Source organism: Aethalodelphis obliquidens, unplaced genomic scaffold (genome assembly GCF_003676395.1).
Source record: "Aethalodelphis obliquidens isolate GAN/ISIS:26980383/991018 unplaced genomic scaffold, ASM367639v1 scaffold39, whole genome shotgun sequence".
NCBI lineage: Eukaryota > Metazoa > Chordata > Mammalia > Artiodactyla > Delphinidae > Aethalodelphis > Aethalodelphis obliquidens.
Genome location: NW_020837983.1, coordinates 9,783,174 through 9,809,867, shown reverse-complemented (window position 1 = coordinate 9,809,867; position 26,694 = coordinate 9,783,174). Strand labels below are relative to the sequence as shown.

General features: G+C 37.3%; 1 protein-coding gene across 3 annotated transcripts in view; it reads right to left on the bottom strand.

Moving 5' to 3' along the window:
• The window catches only part of VPS13B (vacuolar protein sorting 13 homolog B), a 778,894-nt gene that overhangs the window by 183,176 nt on the left and 569,024 nt on the right, over positions 1–26,694 (bottom strand). For all 3 annotated transcript variants that reach the window (XM_027131497.1, XM_027131496.1, XM_027131498.1), the window contains one exon: positions 693–1,088. In XM_027131497.1, the coding sequence (XP_026987298.1) occupies positions 693–1,088 (396 nt within the window). The remainder of the gene's footprint in view (positions 1–692; positions 1,089–26,694) is intronic.

Sequence of the window (26,694 nt, the reverse complement as noted above, 5' to 3'; positions counted from 1 at the left end):
AAGTCCAGGGCTCCCTTGCTCAGCCAGGCACTGAAGCATGGCCTTTCCTTGCAAGTGTTGCTACATGATAGTCCTCAGTGGCATTGTCTTTTCAAAGTTGAACCTTGGCTTCTATCACATTTTGTGCAGCATTCCTGCCACCAGAGCAATTTTTCTTTTTTAAATAAATTGTTACCAGTAACTTAATGTAGCACGTTGGCATCACCTGTAGGGTTTGTTGGAACACACTTTTCTGGGCCCCATGCCCAGACTTTCTGATTCAGGAGGTCAGGGGTAGAGCCTGAGAATTTGCATTTCTAACAAGTTCCCAGATGCTGCTGCTGCTGCTGCTTCTGAGACCACACTTTAAAAGCTACTGTTCTAATGGCTCTCAAAACTTGATATATACTCTGTTCTTCCACTACAGCTATTTTAGGTAAAAAGAAATTTAGGAATGAACAGTTACAAAGACATCTGTAGGAACATGCCTGAAGAGGTAGATAGGAACGGTTTAGTTTACCACAGTAACATACTTAGGCTTAACCGATTTGTTATACCATTTTCTTTAAAATAAGGCAACAAACCAGAAATGTTCCCAATCTCTAATGGCTCTTGAAACTTTTAAACTCTATTTAATATAAATCTTCAACATTATGCAGTTTTAGATGTTAACAAGTCATTGTCATCTCCCTCTCCCCTTTTCTGTGACTTACCAGGCACTTTTTGCGCTGCTTTGATATTAAGGCTTCCACTGAGGGTTGATAAAGATGCTAACAGGCACGGTTTATTAGGATGGGGGACAGTTTCCATGGAGACCACAATCTGAGTAGTATGAACAGAAATTTTTTGAAAGCAGGAAACCGTTCTCCACACGTTTTCTTGAAATGGAATCTTTTGTGCTCCATCACCATGAACTTTAAGCTTAGACAACTTTCCACAGTAACATTTGGAGGCTGGAAGCTCATCCTTATTCAGCATGGTGTCTGACAGGGCTGAGGTCTCTTTGCTGTGTGCACTTTTTATCTTCTTTAAAAAATGGTTTATCTGATCCAGCTTGGTAAAACTCAGGTTTGCTTTCAAAGGCTTTGATATATCCAAGTTGATGTCTGCTATAGAATTGAAAAGGATAAGAAAATTACTGAAGCTCTCCTATTGAAAATAAGCCTTTACTTCCCTGTCAAGCTCCTATTTCAGTTTCCCAACGCCTGTACTGTGGACTCATTAGGATGTCAGATGTTATAATTCTTTTACTTACCACCTAACCTTTCCATGTAGTTACTTGAAGGAACAGTTTCCCTGGACTACTTACATGCCTACATTCCTGTCTCAATCCACGTGACTGTCTGTCTGTTCCCGACAGAGCAAAGGCCACACACGGACATCTACCTCTGCCCTCCCACTCTGAGGTAAAATTAAGCAGCCTTTCCAGTTTGTTAATGAACTGACATTCTTTCTTCCGAGGTTAAAAGGGCTTCCTTTAGTACCCAGCACAACGTTTGACACGAACACTGGTATTAATAAATACTTGTCCAACTGATTAACTGAAGTAGCCTCCCCTACCACTCTCTGATAAAGTATATGCATTTGTTTCCCCTCTGTGACCCACTAAAACCCAGAAGAGTCCCTACATCTTTCCTTGGACTCTGCGTTGATAAAGTTTCAAATATCTCATCCAATGTAAGACTGAGATTTCTTAAAATCCATTTTACATGTATCATCCACCGGACGTTGTCCTTATTTGCCACTTACTCACTTAGTCACCTGACATTAAAACTAACTAGGCCCTATCATTTCTGTTTTTGCCTTCTCACTTCTGTTTTTATTATCAATAAGACATAAGACTGTAAGGGTTGTCAAGGCAGAGCATGCTACTCATGTTTATACCCAGTGCCTGGCACAGTGTGTTTCTCATATGTATGTGTTCAATAAATGGTTGAGTTTAACTGAACCTAACGAGTATCCTTTTCACTGGAGCCTGATGTAATACAAGACATAATCACAGATAAAGCTAGGAAGAGCAAAGTTACCAAGCAGATTAAGTTAATATTCTGTCTGTTTTCAATAGGAGGACCTCTTCTCATCTTCCTCAGACGTCAGCACCTAAGAGTTTCCTCCTGGCTACCCAGGCTCGCTCAGGTTACCATCCCTTTTAAGTGTGCCTTTCCTGGTGTTTCTTTAATCAGGCTAAGCAAACTCTGAGAGTCCTGCTTCTAGCCAGTTGTCCACTGGAAAGGGTCAGACATCTGAGTCACCCTTCTGCAATACTAAAATGTTCCCTGCTCCCTACATTCATTTAAACAGGACAACACCCTAATTTAAAGGAATTATGTTTCTTAACATCTTTATTGACATATTAACTCATATCATACAATTTACCTATTTAAAGTACACAATTCAATGGTTCTTAGTATACTCACAAGATTGTGTAATCATCACCACTATTTAATTCCAGAACATTATTACCACCACCAGGGGAAAAAAAAAGTTCCCATGCCACTTAGTGGTCCCTACCCATTCCCCACTTCCAGCACTCAGGCAACCAGTAAGCTAATTTCTGTCTCTATAGATTTGCCTATTCTGGGCATTTCATATAAATGGAATCACACAAAATCTGGCTTTTTGGGTCTGGTTTCTTTCAGTTAACATAGTAGAAGTTTTTAAGGTTCATTTGTGTTGAATCATGTATCACCAGTATGTCATTCCTTTTGATGGCTGAATAATACTCCATCATATGGATATACTACATTTTGTTTATCCATTATCAGTTTATGGACATTTGGGTTGTTTCCACTTTTTGGCTATTATGGATAATACTGCTATGAACATTCATGTGCAAATTTTTTTTTTGTGAACATGTTTTCAATTCTTTTAGGTATCTACCTAGAAGTGGAATTGCTGGGTCATATTTGATTACAGCAATCCTAGTGGGTATGAAGTGGTAACCCATTGTGATTTTGATGTGTATTTCCCTAACGATTAATGATGTTGAGCATTTCTTCATTTCTTCAGTTGTAGTGGGTATGAAGTGGTATCCCATTGTGATTTTGATGTGTATTTCCCTGATGATTAATGATGTTGAGCATTAATGTTATTGGCTATGTGTATATATTCTTGGGAGAAATGTCTATTCACACCCTTTGCTCATTTTTAAATTGGGTTATTTGTCTTTTTATTAAATAGCATGAGTCTTTTATGTTGATATATTCTGGATACAAGTCCCTATGAGATATAGGATTTGCAAATATTTTCTCCCATTCTGTGGACTGTCTTTTCAGTTTTTTGGATGGTATGATTTGCAGCATGAAAGTTTTTAAGTTTTGTGAAGTCCAACAGATCTATTATTATGCTTGTGCTTTTGGTGTCATATCCAAAAACCATTGCTTAGGGGGCTTCCCTGGTGGTGCAGTGGTTAAGAATCTGCCTGCCAATCCAGGGGACACGGGTTCGAGCCCTGGCCCAGGAAGATCCCACATGCCGCGAAGCAACTAAACCCATGAGCCACAACTACTCAGCCTGTGCTCTAGAGCCCGTGATCCACAACTACTGAAGCCCGTGTGCCTAGAGCCCGTGCTCCGCAACAAGAGAAGCCACCGCCACGAGAAGCCCGTGCACCGCAACGAAGAGTAGCCCCCGCTCGCCGCAACTAGAGAGAGCACGTGCACAGCAACGAAGACCCAATGCAGCCAAAAATAAACAAATAAAATAAATTTATAAAACAAAACAAAACAAAAACATTGCTTAACCCAAGGTCACAAAGATTTACAGTTATGCTTTCTTTTACAAGTTTTACCTCTTACATGTAGGTCTATGATTGCTCTTGAATTAACTTTTGTGCTTTGTGTGGTAGGGGTCCAACTTAATTTTTTTTTGCATGCAGAAATCCAGTTATACCAGCACCATTTTTTTTTTTTTTTTTTTTTTTGCCGTACGCGGGGCTCTCACTGTTGTGGCCTCTCCCGTTGCGGAGCACAGGCTCCGGACGCGCAGGCTCAGCGGCCATGGCTCACGGGACCAGCCCCTCCGTGGCACAAACCCGTGTCCCCTGCATCGGCAGGCGGACTCCCAACCACTGCGCCACCAGGGAAGCCCCTACACCAGCACCATTTTTGAAAGGAATTATTTTTGACTTGTAGAATTTGGGGTACTCAAAGAGGCTGGTGGGCAAATATTTTAGGGAAATTGGATGATTCAAATGATTCATACACTGTCTGGCTCTGCCTGCAAATTCTTTTATGAGGGCTTCGAAATTCTGTGGCCTCACAGAAAATAATACCACCTTTTACCACAGTGAAAAAAACAAACAATCTTAACAGATGATAGCAACAACGGGAAAACAAGACAAAGCTAAAGCAGAAAGAAGACTCAGATGTCGGGGCCAGAAGCTACCTGCTTTTGCCTGGATTCATAACGTGAGATTGAAACTAAGCGTCAGAAGTAGCCATAGAAACAGTTTATTGACCTACTCAGGAAGTTGCCCAAATATCCACCTATACTAACTGCTGAGCCTAAGGGATCCCTTTTCCCCGACTGTAAACTGGCAAAACATCCACGGAATGGTATATATGAGAGTTGTTGACTACTATCTCAATATGGATCCTTGTATCTCAGGTATGGTAGTCCCAGTGACACAGGAAACAAACAAACAAAAAGCCAGAAAAGCTATACCTCTGCTTATTTGTCTAACTTGTCCTTTGAGACTCAGTCCTTGAGTCTCAAAGGCTCCAGGAAGTCTTTCTTGACCCCTGAGGCCAAGTGAGGTGCCTCTCATCCACTGCTTTCAGAATGTCCTGTTTATTGTACCATCATCAGGTACCTATTCATATTATTTTTATAGTTACTGCTTAGGTATCTGTCATAGTCCAGCTAACTGTGAACTCCTGAACAATAAGAACTGTTCTACATCTTAATATTCTGAGTGCCGAAACTACTGTTTGGTCCACTGGAAGTACAAAACAAACATTTTATGATGTAGTGAAGGAAAAAAAAAATGAATGATTTTTTCCTTCCTACTGAACTCCCACAGGCTCATCAAATCACTTCATCCAGAACAATCCATTACCTCCTCTCACACATGCTATATTCCCTGTCTCAGTTAATGACTCTAATCTACCAACTGGCTCAAATAAAAAATCTGACTTTTTGACTCATTTCATTCCCTCTTTTCCTGGTCCAAACCCACTCAGTGATTAAGTTCTGTCAATTTTACTTCCAAAATATTGCTTGAATCGAATCTCCTTCTCTCGAGCATTCCAGCCACTCCCCAGGTTTTCCCTCCATGCCTTTGATATTGCTCAGCTAATATAAAGCCTCCTAAAAGGTTTCTCTGTCTAGACCGATTCCTGTTAATCCAGTATCCAGAGTAATTTCCAAATGATTTGTTTCTAATGTGATCCTGATTGGCTCACTATTGCTTAAAACTCTTTAATGGCTCTTCTTTACCTATGGGATAAAAGATGAAGCTCCTTAGAATGGAAAAAAAGGTCTTGCCTTTCCTTATCTGCAGCCGTTGCTCACCTCAAATATTAAAGCTCCAGAAATATCAAAGAGTTTATAGAGCCCACTCCCCCCAGCCCATGCTATGTCATACCACAAGACCTTTGATCATGTTGCTCCTTTGTCTAATATACCTTTTCTTTGCCTAATGCATAATCTTCAGGATACTGCTCAGCATGTTCTCCAAGAAGTAGTTCCACAAAGCTGGCCCTGCATAAGTATCTTTTTATGAGATTATGTCTCTCACCAATAGAGAAGATCCTTGAGTGTACATTTTTCATCTTTAATACTTAGCATTGGGCCTCAAACTCAGCATGAAGTACACGTTTGGTCAGTTCATGTTGGAGCACCCTGAAACTTTCTAATCTGGTTCTATGATAGGCAGAATTCTGAAGATGACCCCCTTCTCCCAAGATTCCTCTCCCCTGGTTATTGAATCAAACACTAATCTAGGTACTGCTATGCTGAAAGGGATTTTTATAGGTGTGATAAAAATCCCAGGTAAATTGAATTTAACACAGAGATTATCTGGTGGGCCTGATCTATTATACAGGCCCTTTAAAAAGTACATGAAGGAGGAAGAAGGGGAAGTCAGAAAGATTTGAAACGTGAGAAGGGGTCTATGATATGTCATTGCTGCTTTGAGGATGGTAGGGGTCATGTGAGAAGGAATGGGCACCCTAAAGCTGAGGGAAGGAAGCACTGGCCAGCTGCTAACAAGGAATTAGGGACGTGAGTCCTATGGCCACAGGAACTGGATTATGCAAACAAATGCAATGAATTTCTAAGTCGATTCTTCCCTGGAGCCTCTAGATTAGAGCCCAGCCCAACGGACACCTTGATTTTGGCCTTGTAAGATTCTGAGCAGAGAATACAGCTAAACCCAACTGGACTTCTGACCTGCAGGATTGAGATAATAAATTTGTATTGCTATAAGCCACTACATTTGTGGTAATTTGTTATGCATCAATAAAAAACTAACACAAACTCCATACGCATATTTACCCACATAATATTTCCTGTTTCTAATGTGATCATAAATGAAGTTTCAAGGCCTAGGAATGTTTGTCCTAGCTTCTTTCACCTTTTCCCCCCAGAGCAAAAATATCTAATATACTTTGCTCTTCTCTTTGTTAGTTGCCAATTCCCTCTCTTTAAAAATTACTTCAGGGTTCCAGGAAAGATGGAGCCCTGTCTCTCCCACTTTATACAGCTATAATATCTGGAGAGATTACAGCTAAAAAACCTATACAGAGGGCTTCCCTGGTGGCGCAGTGGTTAAGAATCCATCTGCCAATACAGGGGACATGGGTTCGAGCCCTGGTCCGGGAAGATATCACATGCCACAGAGCAACTAAACCCACACGCCGCAACTACTGAGCCTGCACTGTAGAGCCTGTGCTCCGCAACAAGAGAAGCCACCATAGTGAGAAGCCTGTGCACTGCAACAAAGAGCAGCCCCTGCTCGCCACAACTAGAGACAGCCTGCGTGCAGCAACAAAGACCCAATGCAGCCAAAATTAATAAATAAATAAAATAAATTAAAAAAATAAGCACAAAGCTTAATTAAAAAAAAAACAAAAACAACAAAAAACAAAAGCAAACAACAAAAACAACCTACACAGAGCAGCTATTTGAGGATTTTGAAAAGTAAATGTTAACAGGTAGACTGGGGAAGATAACTAGATTTTAAAATACCACCAAAAGGTAGTGTGTTTCTCATTTTTCTTCTGATATTCCACAGCCTGGGGCAGCCCAAAACCTGAAGGTGGGCATCAGGTGTGGATAGAGGGAGTAGTAGGGGACACCCTCTATTTCTGGCTTCAGTAATGGGAAGGGAATTCCTAGTGCCCGCAGGGACTAAGAAAATGCCTCATTTTTTCCTTCTTTTTCTTGTACCACAGAAAATAGGAGACAATACTCCTAAATTCATTTTATGAAACCATCATTACTGATACCAAAACTAGACAGAGACAGTAAAAGAAAACTACAGACCAATATCCCTAAAAAACAGAGACATAAAAATAAAAATCCTCCAAATAAATTTAAAAAAATCAAGTAACATAAGAAACTAATAATATACCACAACCAAGAGGGGTTTATCCTGGGACTACAAGGCTGGTTCAATATTAGAAAATCAATCAAAGTAATGGTATTACCAGTTTACAAAACAAAAAAACATGATCATATCAATTGATGCAGAAAAAGCTTTTAAAAAACCAATATCCATTTATGATAAGAACTCTTAACAAACTGTCAATAGATGGAAACTTCCTTAACCTGATAAAGTTCACAGATGAAAAACCTATAGGTAATGTCATACTTAATCATGAAGGATTGAATGCTTTTCCCCTAAGATCAGAAACAAGGCAATGATACTCATTCTCACTACTCATACTCTGTATTTAATCCTAGAGATCCCAACCAGCTCAATAAGGCAAGAAAAAGAAATAAAAGGCATGAAGATTGGAAAGAAAGACATAAAATGATGTCTATTCGCAGATGACATGATTGTCCATGTAGAAAACTCCATGAAATCTTCAGAAAAGCTCCTAGAATTACTAAGTGAACTTGACAAGATTTTAGAATACAAGACCACTACACAAAAATCAGTTGAGGGCTTCCCTGGTGGCGCAGTGGTTGAGAGTCTGCCTACCAATGCAGGGGACACGGGTTTGTGCCCCGGTCTGGGAAGATCCCACATGCTGCGGAGCGGCTGGGCTCATGAGCCATGGCCGCTGAGCCTGCGCATCTGGAGCCTGTACTCCACAACGGGAGAGGCCACAGCAGTGAGACACCCGTGTACCACACACACACACACACACACACACACACACACACACACACAAAATCAGTTGAGTTTCTACAAACCAGCAATATGCAGTTGGAGTAAAATTTAAACAAAAAATAATATTTATAAAAGCTCCAAATAAAATAAATACTTAGGTATAAATCTGATAAAACTCGTGGAGAATCTATATGTTGAAAAATCATTAAAGACCTAAGTAAATGGAGAGATATACTGTATACATAACATATTCATGGATTGGAAGACTCGAAATAGTAAAGACATAAAACCTCTCCCAATTGATCTATAGATTTAACACAATTCCAATAAAAATTCCAGCAGTATTTATTGTAGATATAGAAAAGCTGATTCTAAAAGGTATACAGGAAAGCAAAGGAACTAGAATAGCTAAAACAGTTTTGAAATAGAAGAATGACATTGGAGGACTTACACTACCTAATTTTAAGACTTGCTATGAAGCTACTATGATCAATACAGTATAATTCTGGAGAAGTTATATACATGTATATCGGTAGAACAGAACAGAGAATCCAGATTATAGAGGCCAACCAAATATTGTGAAATGACTTTTTTTTTAAGTTGCAAAGGCAGTTCAGTGAAGAGAGTTTTATCAGCAAATAGTGTCATACATCCTTATGCCCCCCCTGCAAAAAGAAAGAAAAAAGTTGAACTCAACTTTATACTTTATCCAAAATTAACTAAAAATGAATCATAGATCTGAATATAAAATGTAAAATATAAAACATTTTAAGATGAAAACAGGAGAAAATCTATGAGTACTGAAGTTAGGCAGAATTCTTATATACAGTACCCAAAAAAGCATGATTCATTTGAAAAAACTTCACACTAAAAACTTTTGCTCTGTAAAAAGTAGTGTTAAGAGAATGAAAAGACAAGCTATGCACTGGGAGAGAATATCTGCAAGTCACATATCTGACAAAAGACTTGTATCCGGAATATACAAAAAACTTCCAAATTCAACAATAAGAAACAAACAGGCTAATTTTAAAATAAGCAAAAGACTTGAACAGACACTTTACCAAAAGGATATATGAACGGCAGATAAGCACATATAAAGATATACAACATCATTAGTAATTAGAAAAGTGCAAATAAAAATGACGACGAACCACCTATTAGAATGGCTAAAATAAAAAATACTGATAACACAAACTGCCAGAGGGGATATGGAACTAGTGGGACTCTCATACATTGCTGTGGGAATGTCAAATGATACAGGCTATTTGGAAACATTTTAGTAATTTCTTATGACTTATACGACCCACCAATCCCACACCTAGGTATTTATCATAGAGGATTGAAACTTACAATCACACAACAACTTATACACAAATGTTTAAAGTGGCTCTATTCATAATCACCAAAATTGGAAACAATTTATATATCCTTCAATGGATGAATTCTTAAACTACAGTACATCTACAAAATGGAATACTACTCAGCAATAAAAAGGAATGTATTGATACTACTGATAGATACAACAACTTGACTGAATCTCAAGGGCAGTATGTGAGTGAAAGAAGCCAGTCTGAAAAGGTTACCTGCTGTATGATTACATTTGTATGACATTCTTAAAAAGGTAAAACAAATAAACAAAAACCCTAAAGTGATGGAGAGCAGTAATTATCATAGATTAGGATTTAGGGGGAGGTGTGATTACAAAGGAATATCATGAGAGGTTTTTAAGATGGTAGAACTGTTCTGTACCTTGACTGTGGTAGTGGTTACACGAATCTATTCATTAGAATTCATAGAACTGTGCACCAACGAAGGACAATTTTACTGCACATTAATTTAAAAAATAAACAAAATTATTTCAATGACTTTGTCATATGCATGACAGGACAGTTTTTTCCACTCCATTTATTTTTTACCCTCACATGTGTTTCTCAAAAGGCTAAAGGGTTGGAATGTGTCCTTATGGGTAGGGGAAGCCCACCTTAGGCCTAAGTGTTAACCAACTCTGTACTGGGTAAGTTTTTCAGGTTTCCTTTTCATTCTCCATGGCCCCTTCAACAAGGAAATAGAACACTTATGCTAATACCTTTAACTGTGAGATCAGGATGGCCTTTCTGCAAAAGGTGAAAAAGATGGAATGCTACTCCTAAAGGTTACGGAAGCCATAGGACAATTCCTGATCTTACTAATACAAAAAAGTGTGGCAGATGAAAATTGGAGGCTTTAATTTAACAGCTGGCTAGAGTAGTTAAACCAGTAAAACTCAAAAGCAAAGGTCAGTTTGGCACCAGCCAAAGTAGTTTATTGATGTACCTTGCATCTGTGGAATACCTGAATAAACAACGAATCATCCCAAATTGAGGAGGTGGACTTTGGGAGCAACAATATATATATATTTTTCCCTATTTCACTTTTTGTGAGTGTGTATGTGTATGCTTCTGTGTGTGATTTTGTCTGTATAGCTTTGTTTTTACCATTTGTCCTAGGGTTCTCTCTGTCCGTTTTTTTCTTGTTTTTTTTTAGTATAGTTTTTAGTGATTGTTATCATTGGTGGATTTGTTTTTTGGTTTGGTTGTTCTCTTCTTTCTTTCTTTTTATTACTTAAAAAAATTTTTTTTAATAATTATTTTTTATTTAATAACTTTATTTTATTTTACCTTCTTATCTCTTTCTTTTTTTTCTCCCTTTTATTCTGAGCTGTGTGGATGACAGGCTCTTGGTGCTCCAGCCAGGTGTCAGGGCTGTGCCTCTGAGGTGGGAGAGCCAACTTCAGGACACTGGTCCACAAGAGACCTCCCAGCTCCACATAATATCAAATGGTGAAATTCCCCAGAGATCTCCATCTCAACCCCAAGACCCAGCTCCACTCAACGACCAGCAAGCTCCAATGCTAGACACCCTATGCCAAACAACTAACAAGACAGGAACACAACACTATCCATTAGCAGAGAGGCTGCCTAAAATCATTAAAAGGCCACAGACACTGCAAAACACACCACCAGACGTGGACTTGCCCACTAGAAAGACAAGATCCAGCCTCAACCACCAGAACACAGGCACTAGTCCCCTCCACCAGGAAGCCTACACAACCCACTGAACCAACCTCAGCCACTGGGAGCAGACACCAAAAACAATGGGAACTACGAACCTGCAGCCTGCAGAAAGGAGACCCCAAACACAGTACGTTAAGCAAAATGAGAAGACAGAGAAACACACAGCAGATGAAGGAGCAAGGTAAAAACCCACCAGACCTAACAAATGAAGAGGAAATAGGCAGTCTACATGAAGAAAAATTCAGAATAATGATAGTAAAGATGATCCAAAATCTTGGAAATAGAATGGAGAAAATATAAGAAATGTTTAACAAGGAACTAGAAGAACTAAAGAGCAAACAAACAGTGATGAAAAACACAATAAATGAAATTAAAAAATTTCTAGAAGGGATCAATAGCAGAACAACTGAGGCAGAAGAACGGATAAGTGACCTGGAAGATAAAATAGTGGAAATAACTACTATAGAGCAGAATAAAGAAAAAAAAATGAAAAGAATTGAGGACAGTCTTAGAGACCTCTGGGACAACATTAAACACACCAACATTCGAATTATAGGGTTCTCAGAAGAAGAAGAGAAAAAGAGAGGGACTGAGAAAATATTTGAGGAGATTATAGTTGAAAACTTCCCTAATGTGGGAAAGGAAATAGTTAATCAAGTCCAGGAAGCACAGAGAGTCCCATATAGGATAAATCCAAGGAGAAACACACCAAGACATATATTAGTCAAACTATCAAAAATTAAACACAAAGACAAAATGTTAAAAGCAGCAAGGGAAAAACAACAAATAACTTACAAAGGAATCTCCATAAGGTTAACAGCTGATCAATCAGCATAAACTCTGCAAGCCAGAAGGGAGTGGCAGGACATATTTAAAGTATTAAGGGGAAAAACCTACAACCAAGATTACTCTACCCAGCAAGTATCTCATTCAGATTCCACGTAGAAATTAAAACTTTTGCAGACAAGCAAAAGCTAAAGAGGATTCAGCACCACCAAACCAGCTTTACAACAAATTCTAAAGGAACTTCTCTAGGGAGGAAACACAAGAGAAGGAAAAGATTTGTGATAACAAACCCAAAACAATTAAGAAAATGAAAATAGGAACATACATATCGATAACTATCTTAAATGTAAATGGATTAGATGCTCCAACCAAAAGACATAGACTGGCTGAATGGATACAAAAACAAGACCCGTATATATGCTGTCTACAAGAGACCCACTTCAGACCTAGAGACACATACAGACTGAAAGTGAGGGGATGGAAAAAGATGTTCCATGCTAATGGAAATCAAAAGAAAGCTGGAATAGCAGTTCTCATATCAGAAAATAGACTTTAAAACAAAGACTATTACAGGAGACAAACAAGGACACTACATAATGATGAAGGGATCGATCCAAGAAGAAGATATAACAATTGTACACATTTAGGCACCCAACATAGGAGCACCTCAATACATAAGGCAAATACTAACAGCCATAATAGAGGAAATTGACAGTAACACAATCATAGTACGGGACTGTAACACCCCACTTTCACCAATGGACAGATCATCCAAAATGAAAATAAATAAGGAAACCCAAGCTTTAAATGATACATTAAACAAGATGGACTTAAATGATATTTATAGGACATTCCATCCAAAACCAACAGAATAACTTTCTTCGCAAGTACTCATGGAACATTCTTCAGGATAGATCATATCTTGGGTCACAATCAAGCCTTGGTAAATCTAAGAAAACTGAAATCGTATCAAGTATCTTTTCCAACCACAATGCTATGAGACTAGATATCAATTACAGGAAAAAATTTGTAAAAAATACAAATACATGGAGGCTAAACAATACATTCCTTAATAAGCAAGAGATCATTGAAGAAATCAAAGAGGAAATCAAAAAATACCTAGAAACAAATGACAATGAAAACACGACAACCCAAACCTATGGGATGCAGGTAAAGCAGTTCTAAGAGGGACGTTTATAGCAATACAGTCATACCTTAAGAAACAAGAAACATCTCAAATAAACCACCTAACCCTACACCTAAAGCAATTAGAGAAAGAAGAAGAAAAAATTCCCAACGTTAGCAGAAGGAAAGAAATCATAAAGATCAGATCAGAAAAAATGAAAAAGAAATGAAGGAAACTATAGCAAAGACCAATAAAACTAAAACCTGGTTCTTTAAGAAAAACAAAATGGATAACCATTAGCCAGACTCATCAAGAAAAAAGCGGAAGAGACTCAAATCAACAGAAATAGAAATGAAAAGGAGAAGTAACAACTGACACCGCAGAAATACAAAAGATCATGAGAGATTACTACAAGCAACTATATGCCAATAAAATGGACAACCTGGAACAAATGGACAAATTCTTAGAAAAGCACAACCTTCTGAGACTGAACCAGGAAAAATAGAAAATATAAACAGACCAATCACAAGCACTGAAATTGAAACTGTGGTTAAAAATCTTCCAACAAACAAAAGCCCAGGACCACATGGCTTCACAGGCGAATTGTATCAAACATTTAGAGAAGAGCTAACACCTATCCTTCTCAAACTCTTCCAAAATATAGCAGAGGGAGGAACACTCCCAAACTCGTTCTATGAGGCCATCATCACCCTGATACCAAAATCAGGCAAAGATGTCACAAAGAAAGAAAACTATAGGCCAATAACACTGATGAACATAGATGCAAAAATCCTCAACAAAATAATAGCAAACAGAATCCAACAGCACATTAAAAGGATCATACACCATGATCAAGTGGGGCTTATCCCAGGAATGCAAGCATTCTTCAGTATACTCAAATCAATCAATGTGATACACCATATTAACAAATTGAAGGAGAAAAACCATATGATCATCTCAATAGATGCAGAGAAAGCTTTTGACAAAATTCAACACCCATTTATGTTAAAAACCTTGCAGAAAGTAGGCACAGAGGGAACTTACCTCAACGTAATAAAGGCCATATATGACAAACCCACAGCCAACATTGTCCTCAGTGGGAAAAACTGAAACCATTTCCACTGAGATCAGGAAGAAGACAAGTTTTCCCACTCTCACCACTACTATTCAACATAGTTTTGGAAGCTTTAGACACAGCATTCAGAGAAGAAAAATAAATAAAAGGAATCCAAATTGGAAAAGAAGAAGTAAAGCTGTCACTGTTTGCAGATGACATGGTACTATATAGAGAATCCTAAAGATGCTACCAGAAAACTACTAGAGCTAATCACTAAATTTGGTAAAGTAGCAGGATACAAAATTAAGCACAGAAATCTCTTGCATTCCTATACACTAATGATGAAAAATATGAAAGTGAAATTAAGAAAACACTCCCATTTACTATTGCAACAAAAAGAATAAAATATGTAGGAATAAACCTACCTAAGGAGACAAAAGACCTGTGTGCAGAAAATATAAGACACTGATGAAAGAAATTAAAGATGATACAAATAGATGGAGAGATATACCATGCTGTTGGATTGGAAGAATCAACATTGTGAAAATGACTATACTACCCAAAGCAATCTACAGATTCAGTGCAATCCCTCCCAAACTATCACTGGCATTTTTCACAGAACTAGAACAAAGAATTTCACAATTTGTATGGAAACACAAAAGACCCCCAGGAGCCAAAGCAATCTTGAGAAAGAAAAACGGACCAGGAGGAATCAGACTCCCTGACTTCAGAGTATACTACAAAGCTACAGTAATCAAGACAGTATGGTACTGGTACAAAAACAGAAATTTAGATCAATGGAACAGGATAGAAAGCCGAGAGATAAACCTACACACATACGGTCACCTTATCTTTTTTTTTTTTTTTTTTGTGGTATGAGGGCCTCTCACTGTTGTGGCCTCTCCCGTTGCAGAGCATAGGCTCTGGACGCGCAGGCTCAGTGGTCATGGCTCACGGGCCCAGCCGCTCCGCGGCATGTGGGATCTTCCCGGACCGGGACACGAATCCACGTCCCCTGCATCGGCAGGCGGACTCTCAACCACTGCGCCACCAGGGAAGCCCTGGTCACCTGATCTTTGATAAAGGAGGCAAGAATATACAGTGGAGAATAGGCAGCCTCTTCAATAAGTGGTGCTGGGAAAACTGGACAGCTTCATGTAAAAGAATGAAGTTAGAACACTCCCTAACACCATACACAAAAGTAAACTCAAAATGGATTAAAGAGCTAAACGTAAGGTCAGCCACTGTAGAACTCTTAGAGGAAAACATAGGCAGAACACTCTATGACATAAATCTCAGCAGGATCCTTTTTGACCCACCTCCTAAAGAAATGGAAATAAAGACAAAAATAAACAAATGTGACCTAATGAAACGTAAAAGCTTTTGTACAGCAAAGGAAACCATAAGTAAGACGAAAAGACAACCCTCAAATGGGCGAAAATATTTGCAAATGAAGCAACTGACAAAGGATTAATCTCCAAAATTTACAAGCAGCTCATGTAGCTCAATATCAGAAAAACAAAGAACCCAATCCAAAAATGGCCAGAAGACCAAAATAGACATTTCTCCAAAGAAGCTATACAGACTGCCAACAAACGCATGAAAGAATGCTCAACATCATTAATCGTTAGACAAATGCAAATCAAAACTACAATGAGGTATTACCTCACACCGGTCAGAATGGTTATCAAAAAATCTAGAAACAATAAATGCTGGAGAGGGTGTGGAGAAAAGGGAACCCTCTTGCACTGTTGGTGGGAATGTAAATTGATACAGCCCCTATGGAGAACAGTATGGAGGTTCCTTAAAAAAGTAAAAACAGAACTATCATACGACCCAGCAATCCCTCTACTGGGCATATACCCTGAGAAAACCATAATTCAAAAAGAGTCATGTACCACAATGTTCATTGCAGCTCTATTTACAATAGCCAGGACATGGAAGCAACCTAAGTGTCCATTAACAGATGAATGGATAAAGAAGATGTGGCACATATATACAATGGAATAAAACTGAGCCATAAAAGGAAACGAAATTCAGTTATTTGTAGTGAGGTGGATGGACCTAGAGTCTGTCATACAGAGTGAAGTAAGTCAGAAAGAGAAAAACAAATACCGTATGCTAACACATATATATGGAATCTCCAAAAAAGAAAAAGGTCCTGAACAACCTAGGGGCAAGATGGGAATAAAGACACAGACCTACTAGAGAATGGACTTGAGGATATGGGGAGGGAGAAGGGTAAGCTGAGAGAAAGTGAGAGAGTGGCACGGACATATATACACTACCAAATGTAAAATAGATAGCTAGTGGGAAGCAGCTGCATAGCACAGGGAGATCAGCTCGGTGATTTGTGACCACCTAGAGGGGTGAGATAGGGAGGGTGGGAGGGAGGGAGACGCAAGAGGAAAGAGATATGGGGACATATGTATATGTATAACTGATTCACTTTGTTATAAAGCAGAAACTAACACACCAGTGTAAAGCCAGTATACTCCAATAAAGATGTTAAAAAAATAATAAAGTAGTTTAATTATGAGAGAGAATATATTCTTTCATGTGACTTGGCTCTACAAAATAAATTTTAAAAAAAGGTTCTTTTTTATCAGTAGAAGTCAAATGCTGATAATTCAGAAAAAGAAATGTGTACTAAAATCTAATCATATTTGTGAATTTCAACTATGACTCTATTTGAGCTATATTGTCTATCTTATTCTAGTAAATATAACTTCTTTGAAAAGTCTGAAATCAGAAAGATCAATTTCCCAAAGCAACATCAAGAACAGCCCACAGTATTTATTCAGTACGAGTTTAATAGCTCAAAATGGAGATGACAAATATATAACTAGGTAAAATTGCCTGTCTCGTTCTTTTAAGTCATGAATCTCTATTAGGTCACTAGTTTATATATAACAATTAACCAGGACTCAACAAATTTTATGAATAAGAAAATCTGAACCAGTATCTTGTATCTCTGTCTCTCATGTAGTTTGTTCCAAAAGTGTCAGTGTGATTTTAAACTTTAATAACTTCAGAAGAATAAATGCTACAGGATAATTTAAAAAAATCATTTTGAAGTTTAATTATTTACATTTCTTATATATTTCTTTTGCTTAGTGAATTGAAATGTAAGTTTTTAATGTTAACTTTTTGTGGGCTGGTTCCTGAATGACTCTTTCCTAAAACACTGGATTGATAAAGGAGGGCTTCTTATTTGGACACTTTGATCACTTGATCTATCTTTCCTGTGTGGTTAGGTCAAACTGTTATGTGTGCATGAAAACTTCATTCTTTGAGTGATCTTAAACCTAGGAGTACAAATGCAATCTCTCAGTCACTGAGCAGCAGCAGATAAAAGTTTTTGGAAAGTTCAAAAATCTACTAGAGCTATATATATAGCACAATACAGGTGTTATGTTAACTTTCCGTAAGAAATAAGTTGATATTTAAAACATTTAAATAATTTACCTTTTAAATGGTTTCTGTATGTTTGTTTGCATACAGTGCAACCTCTGTGCATGGTGCCCTCCACTAGGCCACAAGTCCCCCACTCCCACCCCCTGAGAGCTTGAGTGTTGAGCCACATTCCTTGCAAAACACAGCCTATGTTTACACAGAGAACTGGGGCAGTCCTGTTTGGGCAAGTCAGGTCAAGAGCCCAAAAAGCAGAGCTAAAATGAGGCTATACTGTAATATTGGGTATTCCTTTCAAAGTACCAGGTCCACCAAGAGATATGCAGCACGCACCAGAATGAGAAACACCACAAATGCAACAGCACCCTTTATTGCTGTGTAAAGTCCATCAGCATGTGTGAATCCTTCAATTAAAATCATGAAGTCACTGTTACATCTGATAATTCAACAAATTTGTATTGTTACTTTTATTCCCCAGTGTCTCTAGACTGTTACATCCTTCAACTAGTCAGGTACTTTTTGGGGTAGAAAATTATTGTAAATAATTTGTAGTTTCAAAATGATAGGAAAATTATTTTCACAATTATTTTTACAAATGGGAAAATTATGGAAACAAATTTGGCATTTATAAACATAAAAAAATAAAAATTGAGTATTTTCTGGTCTTCTTTCATACTTTTAAAAACTGATGAAAAACACTAACCTCATTATTGAGATGAAAACATTAAAGGAATGGACTACAAAAGTTTTATTCAACAGAAACAGTGGGAGCTATATAAAATGATGTTTTACAAGAATTGGAAATAGGACTGGATAAAGAACCAGGCATAGGTGGCTCATGTGGATTTTATTCCAATTATTATCAGATTCTTGTTTTAAAGGGTTTAGAATTTTTTTCATAATCCTCAATGAACTTTAATAAATGGATTACTTTCAACGTTTAGATTTTAAGAATGTGTAGTAATAGAGAATCTCCCAGCTGAGTCATCTATTTCTCTGCCAAATCTAATTTCTCACCATCCCCAGAACACATTCTATATCTTTAAGTTACCAAGCAAACCCATGCCTGTCAATTATTAGACTCTAATTACCCTTCAAAACTTTCTGAACAGCTACCAGGAAACAGAATGATGGAATGATTATTGAGTTAAAAGGAGATTAGACAAATACAAATAAATTACACTTATTTTATGCTCCCATCACCCTAAGAGATGACTTAATAGTGAAAGGAAAAGAATCATATTGTAATAATGAAATCAGAGAGGGAATTCAAGCCCCAGAGGTGATTCCCCTAAGTTTATGTTAATGCACACCTTGTGGGGGACCAAACATCAACTGGAAAAGTTTCTTGAAAACTGTTCCAGCTATTTTCTCATTTAAAATGTTCCAACTTTACTTGACCCATTAGTCATCATATTATTTACATTTATGAAGTATTTTGAAATCTATTACCAAAAACCCAATGGATTCAATATGGCTTGTTATACCCAAATCATAACATTTGTGAAAGAAAAATTCTTTGTTAAGTGCTTCTTCCTTTGGAATTTTATTTGTAAAAGACAATTTTTCTCTTTTTAAGACAAGCAAGGCTTGCTAGGAAAACAATCAGTGGCCATGGTGCCTTTGTACAGACACAGGAATGATGGTTTTCCCCCCCACCACTGTAGAAGCGTAAATGCAAATCAAAGACCAAATTTATAATCAAACTTGACTTTATGAGTTACAGTAACTCTAATAAAAATATTTTTTATTATTAGGTCATAGTACATTTTTTCCTCTTATTCAGCAATTTAAATTCAGATTTTTGTTACAGTGTCAAAGTAAAGGTATTCATGATGATAATGGACAGTGGAGACTGAGTATTCACAGGTGTGAGAGTTAGAAAACTTGGAAAGCTGCCCTTTACCATGAGATCAACAGGTTTTCGTTGAAGGTGTGAAGTATAAAGACCTCAGTGGCAGCAGACATAACTGTATCCATTAACAATGGTACACCAAATGGAACTGGTTGTAGGCTGTCCCATGTACTGCTAAGGAGGCTCAGAGACATGGACTGACACATGCCCTTGACTTGGTCAGCCAGCAGCAGTTCATGGTGCTTAATACTTGGAAATGGGCATAATTACTCATGTACATATTCTTAAAATCAAGCATTGACTGTTTTTGACTACACTGTCCTACCAAAATAAAACACAATGTAAAAGTTCTGATTATAGGGTAATTGAATTGGTTTTCTAAAATGAATGTATTGAACTGAACTCATCTAAATAAGCTTCTCTCCCTCTAAGCAGTTATCATAGAAGACTAAGTATATTCCATTGCTCCAAATTGTGGCAGCGTTTTTGGTGCCCATTTCCTTTTTTTTTTTTCTTCCTATTCTCAATGATGGCATATACTCATCCTTGGAGACAGCATATCTGATTTTTGGGAACAGCCAAATGTTTTGAGACAAGGGAGCAAGGATTTCAGACTAAGGGAAGATTAAAAGCATAGAGAAGCCAATTTATAGAGACTACCACTGGCAATGAGGAGACAATTTGAGCATCACTAAAAGTAATGAATTCAGAATAACAGCAAAAAACAACTAAATGGCCACCACTGGAATACTGAGAAAAGTAACTCATTTTTCCCCAGTTTTATTGAGGTATGATTGACAAATAAAATTGTAAGATATTTAAAGTGTACATTGTGATAATTTGATATGCATATACATTATGAAAAAATTCCTCCCATCTAGAAAACTAACTTATTTTTTTTAATGGGTAAATAAAGGGAAAAGATTTATCCTACCTTTCTTAGCTGAACAATACTACTAAGTAATCAAATATTAGATAAGGAAATGTTTCTCTTTATAGAAATATTCCAGCTACTATGTGAAAAAAGAATGCTAGAATTAAAATATTACTGTTTGCAACCTTCAATGAATTTAGGCATTAAGCATCAATGGCTATTAACATCACAAAAAGAAACCTTCAGACACTATATGCCTCCTGATGGAACACAATATAAAACCTTTTAGAAAACAGTCTTGCTAAAAAATAAATAAATAAAACAAGCAAACTTGAATCAGATAAAGCCAACTACTAGTTTATATGAAGGAAATATAGAGAACAAGGGCAGACAAAATCCAAATTGTGGTAAACTCTGCATGATAAATGATCTGGTTTCTTAAATATATATGAATCATGCTCCCTGACTTCAGACTATACTACAAAACTACAGTAATCAAAACAGTATGGTACTGACACAAAAACAGACACATAGATCAATGGAACAGGATAGAAAGCCCAGAAATAAACCCATGCACTTATGGTCAATCTATAACACAGGAGGCAAGAATATACAATGGAGAAAAGACAGTTTGTTTAATAAGTGGTACTGGGAAAACTGGACAGCTATGTAGAAGAATGAAATTAGAACATTCTCTAACAACATATACAAAAATTAACTCAAAATGAATTACAAATCTAAATGTAAGACTGGATACTATAAAACTCTTAGAGGAAAACATAGGAAGAACACTCTTTTACGTAAATCACAGCAATGTTTTCTGGATCCATCTCCTAGAGTAATGGAAACAAAAGCAAAAATAAACAAATGGGACCTAATTAAACGTAAAAGCTTTTGCACAGCAAAGGAAACCATAAACAAAATGAAAAAAACAACCCATGGAATGGGAGAAAATATTTGCAGACAATGTGACCAATAAGGGCTTAACTTCCAAAATATACAAACAGCTCATACAGCTCAATATCAAAAAAAAACAACAACAAACAAACCCAATCAAAAAATAGGCAGAAGACCTAAATAGACATTTCTCCAAAGAAGGCATACAGGTGGCTGACAAGCACATGAAAAGATGCTCAATATTGCTAATTATCAGAGAAATGCAAATCAAAACTACAATGAGGTACCACCTCACACCACTCAGGATAGCCATCATCAAAAAGTCTACAAATAATAAATGCTGGAGAGGGTGTGAAGAAAAGGTGACCCTCCTACATTGCTGGTGGGAATGTAAATTGGTGCAGCTACTATGGAGAACAGGATGGAGGTTCCTAAAAACCTAAAAATAGTTACCATATGATCCAGCAATCCCACTCCTGAGCATATATACAGAAAAGATGAAAACTCTAATTCAAAAAGATACATGCATCCCAATGTTCACAGCAGCACTATTTACAATAGCCAAGACATGGAGGCAACCTAAATGTCCATGGACAGATAAATGGATAAAGAAGATGTGGTATATAAATATATACTATATACACAATGGAATATTACTCAGCCATAAAAATCAGTGAAACAATGCCATTTGCAGAAACATGGATGGAGCTAGAGATGATCATATTAAGTGAAGTAAGTCAGACAGACAAAGACAAATATCATATGATATTACTTATATGTGGAATCTAAAAAGAATTATAGAAATGAACTTATTTACAAAACAGAAATAGACTCAGAAAACAAACTTATGGTTATCAAAGGGGAAAGTAGTGGGGGGATAAATTGGGAATTTGGATTAACTGATACACACTACTATAGATAAAATAGATAAACAATGAGGACCTACTGTATAGCACAGGGAACTATTGATATATTCAGTATCTTGTAATAACCTATAATGGAAAAGAATCTGAAAAAAGAATATATTAAAAAATATATATATATAACTGAATCACTTTGCTGTATATCTGAAACACTGAATATCAACTATACCTCAATAAAAATAAATAAATAAATTGCAAGAGATGAAAAAAGAGAGGAGGAAACCTAGTGATAAAAGAAATTTGAAAGACATAACCAATAGCCATGCATAGACCTTATCTGGCTCCAGGTTTAAAAAAAAAAAAAAAAAAAAAAAAAACCCCAAAAACCATACGTGCACACAAACACCCACACGCACTACGATATTCATGAGATAATTAGATATTTGATGATACTGAAGAATTATTCTCTTTAGGTTTGATAAGCATTGCAGTTATGTTTTTAAAAGTTCTTATCTTTATAGATACAAACAGAAATATTACAGGTGATATAATATGATCATGGGATTTGCTTCAAAATAACACAGAAGGTGAGGAAGTAGATAGGGGTATATAAGAAACAATATATTGGCCAAAAGTTGACAATTGTTTAAGCAGGAGGTTCTATATACTATTCAGTTTACTTTCGTATATATTTTAAATTTTCCATAATAAAAAAGTTTTAAAAAGGCATAGAGATGAGAATGACTATAGCATATGAAGAAATCATATTGGAGGATGATTTCAAACCATTGAAATCATCTCTCTTCTCTCTCTCTTCTCTTCAACTTCAACAGATGACTTTGCTTCTAGCTTCAAGGAGAAAGTTAAAGCCATTAAATTTCCTCCAATTTCCTGCTACCAAGCTGAAAAACTACCTGCATATGCCATTTTCCTTTCCTTCCTTAATTTGTTAGGTAACACCAGTTCTTTCATATGTATATTGGATTCTTCTCCTTCATTCTTTCTAAGGAACACACCTTTATCTTTTTTCTTTTTAGTTTATCCAATTCTTCTCTCAACTGGATTCTTCTGGCTGATATTTAAACATGAGAAAATTCAAGTCTCTTTCATCATAAAAATAAAACCCAAAACCATGATACAAAATGCCCCTTCATTTATGAAAACTATAAATGGAGTATAACCTTTAAAAATTGTGAATCACCATATTGTACACCTGTAACTTATATAACGTTGTACATCAACTATACTTCAATTTTTGGGGGATAAATTTATTTATTTATTTTTGGCTGTGTTGGGTCTTTGTTGCTGCGCGTGGGCTTTCTCTAGTTGCGGCGAGCGGGGGCTACTCTTTGCTGCGGTGCACGGGCTTCTCATTGCGGTGGCTTCTCTTTTTGCGGAGCATGGGCTCTAGGCGCATGGGCTTCAGCAGTTGCGGTGCATGGGCTCAGTAGTTGTGGCTTGCAGGCTCTAGAGAACAGGCTCAGTAGTTGGTGGCACACAGGCTTAGTTGCTCTGCGGGATGTGCGATATTCCTGGACCAGGGCTCGAATCCATGTCCTCTGCATTGGCAGGTGGATTCTTAACTACTGCACCACCAGGGAAGTCCCATTTGGACAATTTTTTAAAAAGGAAAAACCAAAACGAAACAAAATGCCCCTTCATATTCTATCCTTATTATTCTTCTTCACAACCAAACTTCTTGGAAGAGTTATACTCTCTGCTTCCACTCCTCAATGCATTCTAGACTAGGGTCCATCCAAGTTAATCCAATGGGGTGAAGGGATAATATTTGTAGTCACATGTCTATAAATCCATTAGCTATTTTCAATTTCTCATCTTTCTGTATCTTGTATCACTACTTGACATTGTCTAGTACTTCTACACTCTTTTCCCTTGGCTTCTTTGATATAACACTCTCCAAATTTTCCTCTTAGCCCTCAGTTTCCTTTCAAGTCTCCTCCTTTTCCTCTTAGACAGTTGAATACTGATTGGACTTCTTCAATATGAAGTCTTAGGCTCTTTTCTCTACTTCCTCTCTACTTTTTCCCTGAGTATTTTCAACCAGGCCTGTGGCTTGAATTAGCACCTATATCCCCCAAACTCCAAAACATCCAATCCTTTATCACTAGTCTTAGTCTTTCTTGTGAGCTCCAGATATGTAAGTACAATTACCACAAACTCAGCATATCCAAGGCAAAACTCATGATCTCCCCTACTCTCATACACATAACAAACAAACAAAATATAGCTCCTTTCAAGCATTTTCTATATCAGTAAATAGGATTACCACCAGCTTGGGGTACCATACCAAAATACCACAAACTGCGAGACTTAAACAACAGAAATTTATTTTCTCACAGTTTAGAGCTGAAATTCTGAGATCGGGGAATGAGCTGAGGTTGGTTTCTGCTGAAGACTGTCTTCCTGTATTGCATGGCTGCTTTATCACTGTGTCCTCACATGGAAGAGAGAGAGACAGAGAGAAAGACAGGAAGCTCTCTGGTGCACTAATCCCACCATGAAGGTCCAATCCTCATGACCTCATCTAAATGTAATTATCTCCCAAAGGCCCCATCACAGTGGGGACTAGAACTTCAACATATGAATTTTGTGGGAACACAATTCAGTCCACAGCACCATATTCATTCAGTTAGATCAGCCAGGAACCCATAAGTCATGCTTAATTTCTCTTACCCTCCATCCCCTCTATTCCATTACCAGTCTATGGATTTTCCCTCCCTAATATCTACCAAATCTTTCACTTTTCTCCATGTTTATTACCATTCCTTGATCCAACTTACCATTATCTCTCACTAGTACTACTGCAATATTCTCCTAATTGGTTGCCTGCCCCTACTCTAGCTCTTCTTATCTATTCTCCATTGTGCAACTAGAATCATCTTTTCAAAATGCAAATATAACCATATCAATAAACACACATACCTCCTCTCTCCCCCATCACATACATGTCCAGCTTAAAGTTCTTCAATGGTTTCCCAGTGCTCTAAAGATAAAACCTCCAAAATCCTTTATTATGGCCAACAAGGCCTGGCCTCTGTCTCTCTCTACAGCCTCATTTCCTCCTACTGTTCCCTCCCTCTACCCTTTTTTCATTTCCTTCAGTGTGCCATGATTCCCTTCCCCACAGGGTCTTCGGCATACATTCTGTCAGAAAGATGCCCTCCCCTCCATGTCTTTGGTTAACTCCTTTTCATTCAAATGTCTGAACTCAGCTCAGAGAAGCTTCCCTAAATCTCCACTCTTTTATAAGTCCATAGAAGTTCATGACACTTATATTAGGTTGTAAATATATATTATTCAGTGTGACTACTTGGTAATCAAAGCCTGTCTTTTCTACTACATGGTGTGCATTTCTTGAGAGAAGCGATTGTGTATCTTTTGCTTACCACTGTATTTCCAATATTTAGAACAATACTTGAAATATCATAATTGCTCATAAATGCTTGTTGTGAAAAATAAATGAAGAGTTCCACTGGGGATTACAGCCATCATTTTAGAATTTGGAGGAATCTTAGGAAAACTCTCTTATGTTACAGAAGAAAATACTGAGGTTCAAAGAAGCAAAACAATCTCACTCAGAATTACCTTCTTAGTGACAGTAAACCTGGATTGTTGAGATGACACCAGATTACAGAGTCTTGAGCTCTGAGAAGAGTTATGATTTGATTAACTGAGGGAGGTGGGTGGTCAAGATTCATATGAGTTTGCAGAGCAGGCTAATCTAGCAAAAGCAGAGGGGAGAAAATTATTGAGTAAAAGGAGAATCTGAAATTAGGGCTGCCAGAAAACAGACGGAAGAAGTAGTGAGGGCCCAGACCCACTAGGGAGATAGTAGGCATAATGGAGGACCATTTCAAAGGAAAAACTAAAAAGACTTGGAATAAAAAAAAAAGATGAATTGAAGGTGACAGTAAAATTGTGAGAAGACACAAGTGGAAAAATGTTGCTATCACTAGCAAATGTAAAGAAATTTGAAGACCAGACTAAGAGAAGGAGTGAAAAAGAAGAGGAAAGAAAAATGGTTTGACTTAATGTGAACATGCTGAATTTTAAATAACTAAACACATTTCATAGGCAGATGAAGGAATAGTCCTGGTGTTGCATAATAAATCAAAACTAGAACTAGGCATTTGGAAATTGTAGGCATAAAAGAGATAGCTGACATTATTGTCTATACAAAGAATAGAAGGCTAAAGACAAAATTCAACATCCATTCATGATGAAAACTCTCATCAAAGTGGGTACAGAGGGAACACATCTCAACATAATAAATGCCATTTATGACAAACCCACAGCCAACGTAATACTCAATGGTGGAAAATTGAAAGACTTCTTGCTAAATTCTGGAACAAGACAAGGATACCCACTCTCACTGCTTCTATTTAACATAGTATTGGAAGTCCTAGCCACAGCAATAAGAAAAGAAAAAAAAAATAAGAGGTACCCAAATTGGAAGGGAGGAGGTAAAACTGTCACTATTTGCAGATG